Here is a 17,470-nt window from a genome sequence, read left to right on the forward strand (position 1 = left end):
GTAGTTGGAGTTTGTGGAACAAGTTGTAGAGATCCCATCGTTTCTAGTACTTGTGGAGAATCCACACCAGTAAGAAATAGCTTTAGTTGTTGTTGGAAGTGACCTAGACATATTTCTATTAAGAGGTCCTTGCCCTTTTCTTCCGCTAGGTAAGTTGGGAAGTCCTTAACTTAATAAGGCAGGGGAAGTCGAGTCCCTTATCTTCGACAAGCCTCGATCTGCGCTTTCGCTTTAAAGAAAGAATCGCTGAAGACATATTCTTTTTTTCGGTTGAGTAAGGGCTACTTCACTCCTCTCCCTCTGGTCAAGCTACTTCGCTCCTCTTCTTTAGCTTCTTCTGTAATACCTATAGTGAATAGCTCTAGCGGCTGCTTTTTGAGATACTAATTATATTGGGTGGGTTCATCTACGACCAACCTCAAGCGGAAGTAGTTCGGAGCGTCTCTTTCTGTGCTGTTATGATTCCATGATCTTCTCTGAGGTAGACCTGCTTATCTACTCCAAAAGTTCGCCTTCAGCTCACCTTGGATACTCCTCCAACCCTTGGTCAAACGCTTGAAGATAGTCCTATCCACACGAGCTATTGTCCTTTGATGTTGGTCCTATTTATGTGGGGTTTTCCCAGTTTGATCTCCGACTTATTAGAATCCCCAATTGAATCCTTAAAAATGCTAATTTGAATCAATTGAGCCCTTACAATTAAAATTTTTTGATAAACTGAAACGTTGACGTGGTCAATTTTTGCCACATCACTCCTGCCACGTTAGTTCATCTTCTCCAAACAGCAAACCCTAAGCGCACACCATCCTTCGTAATTCCTTTGGCATAGAGAATCCCCCAACTCCTTCCTGTTCCTTCATCTCGTACACAAAAACCTCGTGCACACCGTCCTTTAGCAACGACGTTCCCATATCGGACTTGAGGTGTTTCACTAGGCCCTTCAGGTAAATCCCGGTATAGATGAAGTTTGCGTCGAACTCGTTCTCGACGGCGCTAAAGCTAGGCCAGCTGGTTTCGGTCACGACGAGGGGATGGTCTTGTAGCCGGCGACAGCGAGGGCGATGACAACGTCGACCATGATGTCGAAGAGGTTGCGGTAGTGGACGCCAGTGGTGAAGTCGTTGCAGAAGTTGAAAGGGTATTCTTGGAAGAGCGCGATGCCGAGGGGGATCTCGGGGTTCAAAGGGTAGAGGTTGTAAGGCTAGAGGTTGATCAAGAAGCAGGAATATGTATCCTGCAAGAATTGGAGGAGCGGACCGAAGAGTGTGATCCTCGGGGGTTCTTGAAACTGTGCCTTTGAGGTCGGGAACGGGGATGACAGGGCGGTGTAGAGCTCTACTGCGATGGTGGTGATTTTGATAGGGCCAGAAGAAATGAACATCTTATTTTCTTGGATGTGGGGACACTATTCAATTTCATAGAAATGTTCAGTTGCCACTATCTTGTTCATTTTGTTTAACATTTAAATATTTTATTGTTTAGGATGCAGTGAAGAGTTGTTGAATAATAAAGAGAATGTACATTTTGTGTTTAAGGAACCTATGAGTACGTGCTCAGAACTTCTGAACAAAAATACCTTTATCACATAAAATAGAGGGGCTATCGAACTTCATCCTGGAGAAATGCTCACTTCCTCAAAATAAAGTTACAACTTTTCCCAATTAATGAAATAACTCGCATAGGACTTGAAAAGGTCACTGGGTGGGTGATTTGTGTAGCATTTTGGCCGATTGAGGGATCTCGCCTTTAGTTGCCGGAGGCCACCGGAGATGTGCCCCACCTCCTGGGAGTGGTGGTTGGAGGAGTCGCTGGGAGCGGAGTAGGTGACGCCGATGCAGGGATGGGGAAGGGAGTGAGGGAGGAGGCAAAGAAATCAGAGAGCCACGTGTTCAAAAATTGACACATCACCTTCCACCTGTGCAAAAATTTAACTCCGTTAAGTAAATTTAACGGTAAGGGCTCAATTGATTCAAATTAGCATTTTTAAGGATTCAATTGGGAATTCTAATAAGTCAGAGATCAAACTGGGAAAAATCCACATAAATAGGACAATTAAATGGTTTAAACCTAAAATATATTACACATACTAATTGACGCGGAAGGTTTTATTAATAAATTAATTTATAACAATATTGATTTTAATGTTTATTAAATTATAGATAATATGTTAACTTATCTTCTCGTGAAAAATAAAATAAGTTGTTTATTTATCTTACTTTAATATTTTAAAAATTATAAATTCATCTATTTATACATACTTATATTTTGGTTTGTAAAATTTATTTTATTCCAAAATTTTATCCTAAAATTTTATCGTCACATTCCAATAAAACAAAACAATTGATTTGAGGAAAGATCTATATTATAATTATCCAAAATAAAATATATATATATATATATATATATATATATATATATTATACTATAAGAAGATATTAAACTAAATTAAAAGTGTAATATAGAACTTACAAAACAAGGAGGAAACGGCAAAATGTCCTATTTTAAGTTTCATTTTTGTAATCAGAGAGGCATTTCTAAGCTCAGGCGGTTAAGATGATCATTGCATAAGAGAAAACAAAACACACAAATAAACAAAGACAAAATAGTAAGCTAAAGTAGCAAAAGAACATAGAACATTCATACATTTTAAAACAATAATATCACATTCATAATATAAATCAACCAATACAAAAATAATCATATCAACTTTAAACTTCGATCATTCGGATGCATGTATTGATGTCACATGGGAGACCTACCTCGTGTGTGGTGAAACAACTTACTTAAATCATACTACCACTTCATCAAACTATCACACACCAAGGTTATCTGTCAAACACTTGTACTCTTTTTCACAACAAAATCATCATTCTCTACTTGAGATTAAAAGTTATTAAGAGTGGTAGAATTATCCTTCAATCCCAAGGTTCCTACTTCAATACATTACACTTAAAGACAAAACCAGAATATTCTCCATGAAATTCCTTTTCACATCATACTTAATTACCACTTTCCATTTCATTTGAGTATCATTATACATGTAACCCATCACGTACTAAATTCATACACACATCAATGTTTACCATCCATAAAACATTCATTAATTCCACACAAGTAATTATGCATACATAATTACAATAAATTAGTAACCTAATTACGTAAAAATAATTAGTTGAATCATAGAAGAATAATTTCTAATTGGCTTAATATTCATTCTATCAATAATATAAGACTATTTTTAACCAATGACGTTTTAAAATATATATTAATAATAAAGAATGACAAAGTACAAGAGAAAAAAAAGTATATATTAAAAGAGGGATGACAAAAAATATTGAAAAAGTATTTTAATTTATAAATATAGGAGTAGAGAGAACAAAATTCATGTTACGTATTTTCAGAATAAATAATTTAATACAACTCGAAACAAACTCACTCAAACTTAATCATAGGTTTGAGATACTTTAAAATTAGAATAAATTGAATTTAAATTGTTTTTAATTTATATTTTTAATATTTTACTTAAATAAAACAACTTAAATTTATTAAATTTGAATTTTTTTTATTTAAATAAATATTCCAGTTACTACTGAATACAAGTTCATTTTAGTATTAAATATTTAATTTATTAGTCACTATTTTTTAGTTAAGATTATTTTTCAATTAATTATTTTATTTAACTTAAAACTAATTTATTTTTCTATTCATATCAATCTCAATTATTTGAATTGACTCCTATCAAAATTATTCTTTAAATTTTGTTAAATTGTTTTTTAGTCAATCTATGTCTTGCTTAATATTAATAAAAATAATCTTAATTAAAATTGATTAACAATTCTCCCAAATAGACACTAGAAAAACAATAATCAATGTTAATCTAAAAATTATTAATTATTAAACCTAGTTAAGATACATTCTAACATTATCTTTAAAAGTGAACTTTAACTCTAACATAATTCTACACAACCAACTTAAAAAGATAAAATTTACACTTATTTATTTATTATAATTTTTTTTAAACCAAATTATCATTACCATCTAAAACTATATTCATATCCAAATCCACTATAAAGTATAATTTGATACCATCAGTTTTCTATTTACAGCAAGTCTCTCACAAGCTACTTATGCATAGGCATATATATTTGTTTGTCACTTCACCATGTTTTAGGACCTTACAAGTAGAAAAAAAAAAAAAAGGAAAACATAACATGTGAAAGTCAAATAATGGTTACTGTATATTACTGGAAGTGATACGTAACAGTCTTACACTGGCTTGATTGTATGATTGCATGAAGCAGAGGAGATTTAATGGCTTCAATGAATCAGTAAGATCCACAATATCAAGGTTAGCCTGTGTCCCTAAGCTCAGAAAATAGTTGAAAGTTTCAATGTTCCTGATAACATATGCAATATAAGCCACCGGTGCTTCCTTTGACATGCTACTACTACCATCATTATATACTGCTTTGCATCTACCATCACATATTTCAATATCATTTTCATGATTTGGTTCACCATTTCCAAGTTTAATGTTTGGAGAGAGGTTCTTGCAACTTGAATGCTGTCTGCAGACACTGGAATTCATCTGATTTAAAAGAATGGCAAGTACTCGAACAAGATGTGGTAAACAAGCTGGATCATATATCACATCTGCACCCAAACTGAAATAGTAATATATTAAGGAATGGCATTTGAATTCTGAACAAATTTAAAGAAACAGTATGAGAAATTAAGTTAAGTAATTGAGTAGAAACTTCAGTTGAACTCTTACACGACATCTGGCATAATTTCTTGGAGTTGACTTTCTGATGCAGATTCCCAGGGCAGATACAAGCATTTTACCTGAGTGAGGTGCATGGATCAGCTCATAATACAGAACCTTGGCAACACATACAATACAGTTTATATTCTCTTCTATCTTACACTTGCAAAAATTCATTACTTGAGAAAAAGGTTTTCAAAAGAATGCAGATCTAGACAATTTTGGTTTTAGCTTTTATTACAATTTATCAACACAGAATAGACTGCAAAAAAAGGACAAAATAAAACTTCAAAAAAAAAATATAGATTAATCGTCTATGGACAAACGTATTAGAACCATGCACTAAAAATGTATGAAACTCAAGATAAGCACATCAACACTCTGCAAGTAGAAAGTCAATATATACAAATACTGAAAATTGATATGTATATTTGAGTTTAGCAAATAGCTCAGTATCATATGCAAAACCTGAGAGAAGATGTTGTGAGGATAAAATTTTATATACATAAAAGAAAAGTACAATGCAGAGCCTATGCAAATTCAGACTCACCATATTTGGATCTTTGTTTCCTTCTGTCATATTAGCCTCAACGTTGAGGTTGTTCAACTCCAAATTAAACTTCATGTTAGCTAAAGTTGATAGGTCACCGTCACTTAATATCACCTGTTGAGAGATAATAACAAGCTTCCAATTGACTAAATTCAACTACAAATATCACCTAATATTACTCATACAATAACTAAACAAATAGCACCATTTTGTCGTTTAAATTTCAGTGTTCTAGCTAAAACATCATACTTCGATAACAAAAATGTCATCATTGAAAATGTTCATGCATGAATCACCAAGTATAATTGGCCATACCTGGGAAGCTTTCACATGAGCTAGACATAATCCAACTAAGCCAACTCCTGAACCAATCTATTCCAAATTTTTAAAAGATGCACCATGGTAAGAACAGATGAAAGCTAATCTTAATGTGACAAATGAAATGGCAAAAAAGTTAGAAACTAAAACACTTAGAGCCTCTCCGATAAGTGAAGCTAATCACATAATTGTCTCATCATCATCACATGACTGGATAAACATTATTATTGTAACAAACTCAAACATAGAACTGACCTCAAAGCATGATTTATTAGAAAATAATTCTGGATGAGAAAGTATTAACTCGGACAAAAACAGACTTGATGGCCATATTGAGCACCTACACAACCGAACCAATATCAATTTCTAAGAATTAATGATGATTCCAAAAACATACACTTGACATATGAATATTGATAGAAGAATTATGATAAATACTAAATTTTGGATAAAAGAAATGATATTGCTGAACTCAACAAAAGTTGAATTCTCAAGCAGCAAGAGCACTGGTTATCATTTAGAAGAACTTCTGCATTGACAAACATCACATAACGGCCTTTAAATGTTACATTCTATATGCATAGTCTTTAATGATATGAAATATAAGCATACCCAGTATCACCTTCAAGCATGTTTAGAGAACACTGCAACGAAAAAACCACTGCCCTCGAGTGTGGACAACTTAGTAGTTCAGAACAACCTAGTCATTCCAATTCACCAGCCCAAGGAAATCTGAATGAAACAAAATCATAAGAATAAATGAAGAAACATAACCACAATCAAGATTTACCCTCGGGAAAAAGAAATGAAATTCTTTTGCAGATTCTTGCATCTCTCTTCGCCAAACTATCATCCTAGCAAAAAAGAAAGAAAATCAAGAAAAATAAAACTACACAACCAGAACAAAAAAAAGCTTGCAGAAAGTAATTGATGGAATAAAACCTTAAACGATGTCATGTAGTGAGCATAAAGTTCGTACAAATTGTCCAACACGTAGCCACGGTCTGACTCAACTTGACTAATAAGTTTCTTGAGAAAATTCTTCAGGTAGGGAGCATGAAAATCACCCTGCATTTATCATTCTATTAGATCAATGAAGCCCAGAGACAGAAAATTAGTTTGGTGTAGTTAAATTCTTTTTCACTTGTTTTTTTTTTCTTTTACAAGTGTTTAAAGAAAAGTTCATCTGCCCAAATAGAAAAATAAATACTACAGGAGCGGAAAGGCAATGGTCCCAGATGAATTGTTGAACTTGTCCCGTGATTGAGCCTCCGCCACAAGCCCTGCAAATCTATTTGTGTCACTGCTTTTTGAAGTCTCACTGAAATACAAAGAAAAAGGAGTAAGGAAAAGAGAAACCTGGCATGGGAGATTACACAGTGAGAAGGTTCCATAGCTAGGATTGAAGAAAGTAAATGGCGAGAAGAAGGCAGGGAAGGATCTAAGTCTTGCTCCATCGCCACTTCCACTGTTCTGTTCTGCCTCAGACAACCTCCTATTCTATTCAAAACATGTGCTTTTATATGTCCAAAACAAACTCCTAATATTTATCTTATTCTATGTTTATGTTTTTTTAGCTTCAATTTTAATAAAATCAAAATTTATTCCTTCAAATTACTAAAAAAAACTGATATTTTTAATAAAAATAAGTCCATTTTCTTTGTTTCATTTAAAAAAGATACTAATCACAATTTAGTTAAAAATACGTTTGCTGGAATTAACAAAATATATTTCAGCAATTTAAATAAATTGGATATTATATATATATTTCCAAAAAATACCATATATTCTACTTAAGAAAAATTATGTAACTTTCAATGAAAGCACATTCTAAAAAGTTTATTTCAAATATACAATAAAAGAAAAAGAGAATGGTAAGATATAGAAATAAAAACCCTCAATTGAATTCATTAATTTTGGTAATTTTGGTAATTTGAGTAGATCCATTATTTTTTTTCTTTTTTATAATTCTCTTAATCAATTAGATGAATTGAAGATTGGGAGTTTTTATTTTTACAAGTGTTAATATTTGATTTCAAATTTGTTGAGATAACGTCAACATCAACATATATCATCACTCCTTCCGATAAAACTCCTGTTACGAGTAAAGAGTTAGGAGAGTTTTTGTTTGTTTATACATATAACGTCGATGTTTCAAACTCAAGTCTAGTCAGATAATATAATTAGGTTGATATTTAGGTATTTTATGCTTTGGTACACAGAGTTGTGTCAATATTTTGTTTTTAAAATATTTATTAAAAATATAGAAGTTGTGTCACAATTTTATTTTTAAAATATTTATTAAAAAAATAAATGAATATTTAAACGGAACAATATAAAACTATTAAATGTATTGAAATATTTTAAATTAGTTTCTTTAAAAATATTTGATAGAATTAAACATAAGTATATTTTAGGAATTAAAACTGTGTTTAAGCATAAAATTGTGAACATTTTTAAATTATAACTCAATATTTGCTTCGGAATGAAGGAATATTTTTCACAATTTGAATTAAATCAATCCATTTAATTTTAAGCTAAACCATTAATCTAACTCACCATACTTATTTTATTGGAAAAATGTATTTCTTTTAAGCTATTTATTAATGGACATGTTTCAACCTTTTTTGGAAAAATTTAAATAAATATCAATATTTTTCAACTATGTATTTAAGTTAATATATTTATAAATGAATTTATGAAAATAGCAAGACCTACGATATAAAGTCTTTCAAACTATAATGTAGTAGAAACAATTATTTATTGTTAACTAATAATTAAATACTATATTCAATATATTTTTAGTTGATGAACTTTTTCATTTAATGGAAATTTTTGATATATTTTATTCCCAAACTTTAAAAAAAAATTAATACATTTAATTCCCAAACTTAATATATATATATATATATATATATATATATATAATTAACTTTTTTTACATATAAAAATTATTTTAGACTAGTATTTAAGTTGTTTATATTATTTAATATATTCACGCTTAAAATTGAATTGATTGTATTTCAAAAATTATATTAATTTATTTTTAAAATTTAATAACTAAAATATATCAAAATTTTGAACCAAGAGGAATTTTAGTTTCATATCAAAATTTAATAACTAAAATCATATTTAATTCTTAAATATTTTATGAAAAGTAATAGGTTATAAATATTTAAAAATTTCCATAAATAATAATTTTTAACTAGTTTCCAAGTTGTGAGAATGATTAAAATTCATATTCAATTGTCAAATTGTAACGAAAACTTGTTAACTATTACTATAGTTTTAAAAGAAAAAAAAAAGAATTGTTATGTTTAACGAGTTAATATTTTTTATCTTTTTCTTAAACCTTATTATTTATTACATGTTATGGTGACTGAAATACAACATAACGTATATATATAAAAACTACTTCTGAAAAAGGATCACCAAAAATGAATTTTGAGATATACAAAAATATGAACACCATTATTAACTATAAGATATACAAACACAAAAGGCTTAAATGTTTATTTCGTCCCCATATTAAAAGGTGAATTTTTGTTTAATACCCATTTTAAAAATAAAGACATTTGATCCCTATGTTATGAAAAATATATGAATAAGGTCTACAAAGAAAGAACAAATTCAACAAATCATTAAAGAAAAAACTGAACAAGAGATAGAAAAAATTAGACAGCAGAAGAGAGAAGAGAAAAAGTACGACCACATCAGCATAGACTTAACGTCATTGCTATCAACTTAACGGACATGACCTTATTCATACACTTTTCATAACATAGGACCCCTTCATTTTTAAAACCGGATACTAAACAGAAATTCACCTCTTAACATGAGGACGAAGTAAGCATTTAAGCCAACACAAAATAACGTACAAATTAATGTGTGAATTATGTTACAGCCTATACTTAAATGTCCAACTCACTCAACTTTTTTATAAGGGCCGCGGGAGGTATGTAATAAGAAAATAAAGTATAATATAAAAATAGAAGAATTATTCTTAGATAATTGAGAAATAAAAGTAGTCAGTGACAATCCAAAAGAAAGAAGAGAAATATTGTTTGAAAGTGTTAATATTGAAGTAGATTAGATCTAGAGCATAACCTAAGCCTGATCTAAAATCATTAGTTATTGCTTCTAAGTAAAAAAAGGGAAAAGATACTAGCCATTTTTATTATTGCCAGTGATACGCAATAGTCTTACACTGGCTTGATTGTATGATTGCATGTAGCAGAGGAGATTTAGTGGCTTCAATGAATCAGTAAGGTCCACAATATCAAGATGAGCCTGTCTTCCCAGGGACATGAAATAGTTGAAAGTTTCAATGTTTCTGATAACATATGAAATATAAGCCACCGGTGTTTCCTTTGGCTGGCTGTAACTATCATCATCATGGCTTGCTTTGAATCTACTGTGAGATATGTCAATAGCATGTTCATGATTATGTTCACAATTTTCATGTTTAATGTTTGGGGAGATGCCCTTACAACTTGCATGCTGTCTGCAAAACTCCGAATTCATCGGATTCAAAAGAATGGCAAGTACTCGAACAAGATGTGGTTGATAAACAGGATCATATATCACATCTGCACCCAGACTGAAATAATAATATAATAAGAATGACAACTGAATTCCGAACAAAATGGAAAGAATATACGAAATTATGTCTCAAAGGTTGTATAGTTAAACTCTCACACAACATCAGCCCTGATATCTTGGAGTTGACTAACTGATGCAGATTCCCACGGCAGATACAAGCATTTTACCTGAGATACATGATCAATTCATAATACCAGCCTTAATAAGTACAGTTCAGGTTATATTTTCCTTTATATACACAAGAAGAAAACCCATACTTTAAAAAATGAAAATGTTGTCAAAGGGATGGAGAATCCACTATCAGATGAACAAGATTTGAAAATGAAAATTCAAAGGTTGACTTCCATGAACAAATCAACTATCACATGTTCAAGCACTAGAAACTGTTGTAAGGAATAAGGGAATGGGGAAAAATACTGGAAATTACTATTTGAACCGGTTTAGCAAAAAGCTCAGAGTATCTACCATATAGTGTGAGGATAGCATTTTCTATATATGAAAGCAAAATCCTATGACAGTCTATTCAAATTGAGACTGACCATGTTTTGGTCATTGTTTCTTTGCCGCATGCCAGCTTCGACATTCAGGTGGTTCATCTCCAGATTAAACTTCATGTTAACTAAAGTTGATAGGTCACCATCACTTAATATCACCTGTTCATAGACGATAATTACAATTGCTTTTTTATTAAATTTAATTACAATAATATCATCTAATATTACCCGTGTAATAATTAGTTGACCATACCTTAGAAGCTTTCACATGAGCTAGACATAATCCAATTAAGCCAACTCCTGAACCAACCTACTTAAAATTTTAAAAATAGTGCATCAAGGTAAAATAAGAACTAAAAGCTAATTTTAATGCAACATGGAAATGACAAAAATCTATAAACAGAACACAAATTTCAAACTTTGTAAAGGGAAAATTATATCTCAGCCTCTCCCATAAGTGATGATTATCACAAAATTGTTGCATGCCAAGCTATTCATGATTGGATAATACTAACATTTCTAGTGGATTAAAAAAATTCTTAAATATGTTACTAACCTCGAAGCATGTTTTATTAGAAAATAATTCTGGATGAGAAAGTATGAACTCAGACAAAAACAGACCCGGTTTCCATATTGAGCAACTGCACAACCAAACCAATACCAACTTTAAACTTTAATGCATGTTCCACAAACATATGCATGTTCAGGGAAGAATTATTCGAAGCTGTACGTAGATAGATCCAACTAATGCCCAAAATAATGGTGTTGCTGAATTCAACACATGTTGCATTATCAAAGAGCAAGAGTACTGATTATTATTTCGAAGAACTTTGCATTGACAAACAACACATAAAAACCTTGAAATGTTGCATTCTATTTGCAACAGTTTCTTATGATATGAAATATGAGCATACCCCGTACCACCTTCAAGCATGTTCCGAGAACACTGCAATGGAAAGACCAGTACCCTAGAGTGTGGACAACTTTGCAGTTCAGAACAACCTAGGCATAACAGTTTACCAGCCAAAGTAAGGTGGATGAAACAACATTATAAGAAGAAATGCAGAAACATCACTATAATCACTATTTACCATCAGGAAAAAGAAACGAAATTATTTTGCTGACTCTGGCATCTCCCTTCTCTAAACTATCATCCTATAAAAAAGGAAAAAGTAAAATCCTGAAAAAACCTCCCTAAGAGCTAAAAAAGGAAGCTTGGAGAAAATTGTTTATCAAAGAAAACCTTGCATGATGTCATATAGAGAGCATAGAGTTCGTATAAGCTGTCCAAGACATAGCCATGGTCGAACTCAATTTGAGCGATGAGTTTCTTGAGGAAATTCTTCAGGTAAGGAACATGAAAATCACCCTGTATTTAGTATTAAAATACGATCAATGCAACTATAAGGCAATTTAAAGAAAATAAAAAGAGAAAACAAAAATTACAGGAGAGGAGAGGCAATGGTGCCAGATGAATTGTTGAACTTGCTCTGTGATTGAGCCTCCACCACACTCCCTACGTACCGAATTCAGTCACTACTTTTCGAAGTCTTGCGAAATAAAAAGACGAAGGAGCAATGAAAGAGAAACCTGGCATGGGAGATAAGGCATTCGGAAGGTTCCATGGCGAGAATTGCAGAAAGCAGTCGCTGGCTACATGGGAGAGAGGGATCCAACTCTTGCTCCATCGCCACCTCCACACTGCAACAACCTCCCCCGCCATTCAAAAAATGGGCGTTTTTCTGCCAACACGGGCTTTCAATGTTACTTCAAAAAATTGGGCTCCTGTCCCGACTAACAACATTACGGGCCTCACACGTCTTACTAGACTCTCCCTTCGGTTTTTTCTTTCCACACTCCCTCAACTTTTAAAATGACCTTTTTATATTTCGGGAAAGTAACTTTTCTTCTGGAATGGAACAAGCATTTTTAAATGTTCAGAACATGATTTCTAAAATAGAATTTTTAGGAACAAGCTTTTCAGAATATATGAATTGTATTTTAGAACCAGCTTTCTGAAATAAAATTTCCAAAACAAGCTTTCAAGAACATATATTTTAGAACAAGCTTTCTAAAACATATTTTCAAAACAACCTTTTCGAAGCATAAATGTTAGCTTCCAAAATAACTTTTGAGAACAAACTCCCTCTCTCTTCTTCTTCTTCCTCTCAAAGAGGGTCGCGTCATCACTATACTGCCTTATTATGAAGCATTAACCATGTATAAAATTGAAATTAAAAAAAAAAAAAGAGTAGAACATATCAAATGTGATAACCCCAAAAGGCCCTCTTTGATAGTATACATAAAATACAAATGAACCATGAAGCTTGAATGTGTCATATACCAATCCTTGAACATCACAGACCATTAATAAGAGCTTGACTGACATTTAGAATTACAATGAGCTATTGCTTTGAAGATACGAGCACATAAAGAATCAAATAATGATAGCAATAAATATAACGGGATGTCTAGAACTTGAGCTTAAGTAGGAAGGGCATTTTGTCTGAGAAAGGAGGATCGGAGTACTTTCCGGTGAGAATTTGTGATGCTACATATTGATTAGCAGTCTCAGTGTAATGAATCCCATCCCAGCTTATGTACTCACTAGAATCATTGCAAGCTTGTGCTGTGATTGTGGTTCCGTTGAAGGTCTTTGTTTCCCCACAGGAAACTCGACTGTCATAGTTGAGGGGTGGACCTCCGAATCCACAACAAGCCATAATAGGTTGTTCAAACCCTGCAAAGATGCAATCATAAAAATTAACTGCTCTTCCTCCCCACAAATTATTATGATAAATCACAGAATAGAATGTGACACTGGTATTATGACTGATAAAGGGTCCTTAATGAGCCAATAAATTGAACAGGCTTATAGCCTTTTCTAACTACTTTGAAGTATATTTCATGTAATCACTGGTTTGATCCATGGGGAAAAAGGGTAAGTACTAACAAAAGAGAGCAACAAACCAACAAAATAAATTTCCTGGAATAGTTATATAATGTTTACATTGTCAGCAAAAGTGACAAGTGATGACAAAGCCATATGAGAAATTTTAGCTACACATTTTAAAATCTAAAATTTTGAGCCTAATACTCTTGGAAACGGTAAATATCCATAGTCAAAATTGTAGAACTGAAACGTGGAAAGTAAATAAAAATTACTCGGAGATGCTGACCGTATCTGGAAAAGTTTGAAATCAGATTTGATTTTATAGAGAAGATATCCACGTATGTGACATTCGAGTCTGGATATTGGCCCTGCAATTTAGTACAGAGAGCGTGTAGCTGTAGGTTAAAGATTTTAGCAGCTTGGTTGTGTGAACCAACACATCCCAGTTCGTCAAGTTTTGATGCATCAGTTCCAAATTTGGCGATGTTCTGAGGCAAGCATCCAAGAGGCCCTGTATTATGTATCCAGAAATATCTAGCCCCCTGGTCATAGAGATTCTAGTGGACAATTAAAGAGTTAGAACTCGTTCGTATTAATCTCAGTAAAACTGTGTATATAACCTATGGATGCATAAATTCAAGAATGTTTTGGAATAAAATTTTCCCAAACATTAAATGAAAATAGAAGCATACTATTTGACACCAACCTTTATTCCCTTTTCAAGTTCTAAAAGAATTGTCGGAATTGAGGCAAGTATTTGGTCCAAAGTTTTTGAATAAAATGCTCCAGCAAGATCATTCTGGCCAATGTCAAACATGTACAATCCCTTCTCGAAAATATTCTCATCTGGGACGTACTTATCAAATTTCCTGCCTGAAACATTGTGATGTTTTTTTTAACACGAATGAATGAGTTATGAAACTGACAGCAAACCAGTTGTGCCGCCGAAGTAGTATAGCAAAAGTCAATTTTGAAAACATTACATAAATTTAGCAGAGATAAAACATGGAATTTAATTTCAATAATTTGTATAAGTAAGATTCTAATCAAAGATCAACATAGAAGAAATTCTAATTCTAATGGGAAACTACCACTAAAAGTATTAAGAATCTTGTGCTTTGGCAGATACCTTTGGCAATCAATTCAAGGGCCCTAGCTTTGAATCGGAGGAACTGAGACACCTGAACCCCAAAGGAAAAGGGGCAGAGGGAAGATGAAGTGGCTGGGAGGATAGTTGCAGCTGCTGCAGCAAAGTTGCATCCTTTCCTAAAATTTGGCAAACCCAAAGAATCCAGGTAGGCATTTAGGAATGGCAAGTCCATAGCATCCACTGCAATAAAAAACCAACAACACATGGAACAGTAAGTGAAAGAGTTGTTTATAGGGCAGAGGGAGACCTAAACTTCTACTTGGGATCATGATGTGAAGGAAGATAACAGATGATGAGGGCATTGCAAAAATGAGGTTATGGAGATTTATTACTAAGGAAATCGATGATGAGACGGCCATCAGAGTATCTCCCCGATGGTATTTGGAAGTAAGTTTGTCCATTTGGAGGGTAAAGGCTCTCAAAACCACCGGCAACAAGAGCACCAGTATCAGAATTTGAATCACCAAAGTTGAAAACTGCTGGAAAATCCAACTGGAAGGATATGGCACAAGGTATGCAGATGGCAATGAGGGAAAGAATCTGAAGGGTACAAGTGTTGGTTGCCATAGCTATTGACTACTATTGTAAGGAGAGGTTTTTATCCCTCCCAGCTTTGCTTCAGTTTCAAACTTCTGCTATCAGTTAGTTTTCCATCTGATATTTGTTTGGTTGGTTGGTGCGTATACCTTCTATTGGAAGTAAGTCATTCTTTTGAATCAATAGCAATATAATCAATCAATGTACTAAATTTCAGTGGGTGATAAGGATAAAAATTTATTTAAAGACATTAATTTTTATGTACTCAACCGATTAAAAATTTAAATTTTTTTATCCTTAGTACTGAATTGCATTATTCGGACTGAGAACGCTTGTGTTAACCAACATTAATAACTAAAATTTGATATTTGGATAACAATATTATTTATTAGGTTTAATGTCTCGGTAGGTCCCTATTTTCGGCGTGAATCTCAAATAGGTCCCTTTTCTTTTCGGCGTCTCAATTGGGTCTCCATTTTTGTAAAATTGTAACAATTAGGGGTCTGCCGTCAAATTGGACAAACGGCCGTTTAATTGTTGCTTACGTGTCAGATGGGAATCATGCCACGTGTCATTACTGAAAACACTGTTCATGCCACGTAAGCAACAATTAAACGGCCGTTTGTCCAATTTGACGGCAGACCCCTAATTGTTACAATTTTACAAAAATGGAGACCCAATTGAGACGCCGAAAAGAAAAGGGACCTATTTGAGATTCACGCCGAAAATAGGGACCTACCGAGACATTAAACCTATTTATTATAATTAAAATCAAAATCAAATTCCTGTCTTAGCATTTTGATTTTCATCAATAATTAATATAAAAACTTTATAATTTTCTCATAAACTTAAATCTAAATAAATAAAATAAAATATGTTGATCTTTTTTTATTATATTCACACACTTTTTAACAGAAACAAATTCAGCTTGTTGCACATGTAACTTTGTATTGATATATTATTAAAAAATGATATTTCATATTAAAAAATTCAGCCTGTTGCACATGATAAATTATTTCAATGTAAACTAAATATACTAAACCAAAACAAAAAATTAGTAAAGACGAAAATCAGATCGTTTCCGTAATATTGACAGCCAACCAATAGGAGAATTGGCAGGAAGCTGAAGAAAAAAGCAAAAGGTTAAGATGAATCAATCTCTTGATGCTACGTATTGGGAGGCTAGTTAGTTCGGGGAAAACAAAGAAGCCGGTAACTATTTATCGTGTAGCACCTGAGCTTAATTCTTTTGGCGTATAATGTTATAGTATTTTTTTTTCATATTAATTTATGTTTATATTCATGCTTGAAAGCTTTCTGAGTAATGGTTATTGCAACAATTATAAATAATATAACATTAGGGTATAAATAAAAATTACTTAGGAAGTCCACCATGAGACGGCCATCGCAGAACCTCCCGGATGGAATTTTGAAGTAATCCTGTCCATTAGGTGGCGCAACCTGAAAGCCCAACCCTGCAGCCAAGTCTCCTGTGTCCGAGTTTGAATCACCGAAGTTGAAAACTGCTGGGTATTTGAACTCCGCCGAATTTGACATAGCTAAACACATGGAAACCAAGACAAAATGAAAAAATACATTCTTGGAAGCCATTGCACGTTTTCACCTGTCTCCAACGGAACCAACTACCAACTTGATAAGTTGATACCAATTATAGCGCTGTATACACTGCCATCATAGAAAATGATTCCGTGCCTTTTATATATGCACGTCCCATTGGTTGCTTCAAAGAGCTAACGTGAAGTCTTATCTAATAAACAATAAGACCCTTGCTTTAGATGGTGGATAAGTAAATGAAAGCCAAAAGGAAAATGTTCCTTATGTTAAAATTACCATGCTATCCTTATGTTACCACCGTCAACCGCTATTATATTAAGTGATTAGCGCAATCCAGTGAGTGCAATGCAGGTCCTAAGTCGTTCCCTTAAGAGACCTAAACTCATTGGAACTTGGCCACGAAAAATAATTGCCCCAGGGAGGGAAAGAGAACGCTGGGAAAACGATAGAAATGGTAACGGAAACTTGGGAAAGCATTAATACAAAAGCAAGGAGATGATTTTTTCCTTGCGAGGGATTGCACGCTTGTGGCTTGACTTGCATTTCCACGGGATTGTATTGCTTCACCTCGTAATCATCGACTACC

At 32.9% G+C, this 17,470-nt stretch overlaps 3 protein-coding genes and 1 pseudogene across 6 annotated transcripts; all 4 read right to left on the bottom strand.

Moving 5' to 3' along the window:
* Nucleotides 1–768: 768 nt before the first annotated feature.
* On the bottom strand, nt 769–1,381 carry LOC124824120 (glucan endo-1,3-beta-glucosidase 2-like; annotated as a pseudogene).
* A 2,672-nt stretch (nt 1,382–4,053) lies between these two features.
* Nucleotides 4,054–7,137, bottom strand: LOC124824156 (uncharacterized). Its single transcript, XM_047296540.2, has 10 exons — nt 6,993–7,137; nt 6,847–6,916; nt 6,576–6,701; nt 6,424–6,487; nt 6,246–6,333; nt 5,889–5,973; nt 5,631–5,687; nt 5,316–5,429; nt 4,775–4,845; nt 4,054–4,664 (listed from the first exon to the last, which is right to left on the bottom strand). The coding sequence occupies exons 1-10, from the start codon at nt 7,088–7,090 to the stop codon at nt 4,232–4,234; spliced, it is 1,206 nt and encodes a 401-aa protein (XP_047152496.1). The 5' UTR covers nt 7,091–7,137; the 3' UTR covers nt 4,054–4,231.
* A 2,479-nt stretch (nt 7,138–9,616) lies between these two features.
* On the bottom strand, nt 9,617–12,449 carry LOC124824155 (uncharacterized). 2 transcript variants are annotated; one of them, XM_047296537.2, is made up of 10 exons: nt 12,320–12,445; nt 12,176–12,245; nt 11,973–12,098; nt 11,821–11,884; nt 11,644–11,731; nt 11,286–11,370; nt 10,983–11,039; nt 10,775–10,888; nt 10,332–10,402; nt 9,617–10,233 (listed from the first exon to the last, which is right to left on the bottom strand). In XM_047296537.2, exons 1-10 carry the CDS (start codon nt 12,415–12,417, stop codon nt 9,798–9,800), a joined length of 1,209 nt encoding a protein of 402 aa, XP_047152493.1. In that variant the 5' UTR covers nt 12,418–12,445; the 3' UTR covers nt 9,617–9,797. The 2 variants fall into 2 exon arrangements, with proteins under 2 accessions (XP_047152493.1, XP_087971032.1); XM_088114906.1 differs by lacking the exon at nt 12,176–12,245 and having other exon boundaries at nt 12,320–12,449.
* Nucleotides 12,450–12,995: 546 nt separating this feature from the next.
* LOC124824153 (GDSL esterase/lipase At1g54790-like) lies at nt 12,996–16,980 on the bottom strand. Of its 3 annotated transcripts, none has more exons than XM_047296535.2 (5): nt 16,689–16,980; nt 14,752–14,952; nt 14,329–14,495; nt 13,909–14,179; nt 12,996–13,469 (listed from the first exon to the last, which is right to left on the bottom strand). In XM_047296535.2, the coding sequence occupies exons 1-5, from the start codon at nt 16,918–16,920 to the stop codon at nt 13,201–13,203; spliced, it is 1,140 nt and encodes a 379-aa protein (XP_047152491.1). In that variant the 5' UTR covers nt 16,921–16,980; the 3' UTR covers nt 12,996–13,200. The 3 variants fall into 3 exon arrangements, with proteins under 3 accessions (XP_047152491.1, XP_047152490.1, XP_087947494.1); XM_047296534.2 differs by lacking the exon at nt 16,689–16,980 and adding an exon at nt 15,105–15,421; XM_088091368.1 differs by lacking the exon at nt 16,689–16,980 and adding an exon at nt 15,105–15,435 and having other exon boundaries at nt 13,192–13,469; nt 13,895–14,179.
* Between the last annotated feature and the right edge of the window lie 490 nt (nt 16,981–17,470).

Source organism: Vigna umbellata, chromosome 5 (genome assembly GCF_029865625.1).
Source record: "Vigna umbellata cultivar VRB3 chromosome 5, Vumbellata_1.0, whole genome shotgun sequence".
Classification (NCBI taxonomy): Eukaryota; Viridiplantae; Streptophyta; class Magnoliopsida; order Fabales; family Fabaceae; genus Vigna; species Vigna umbellata.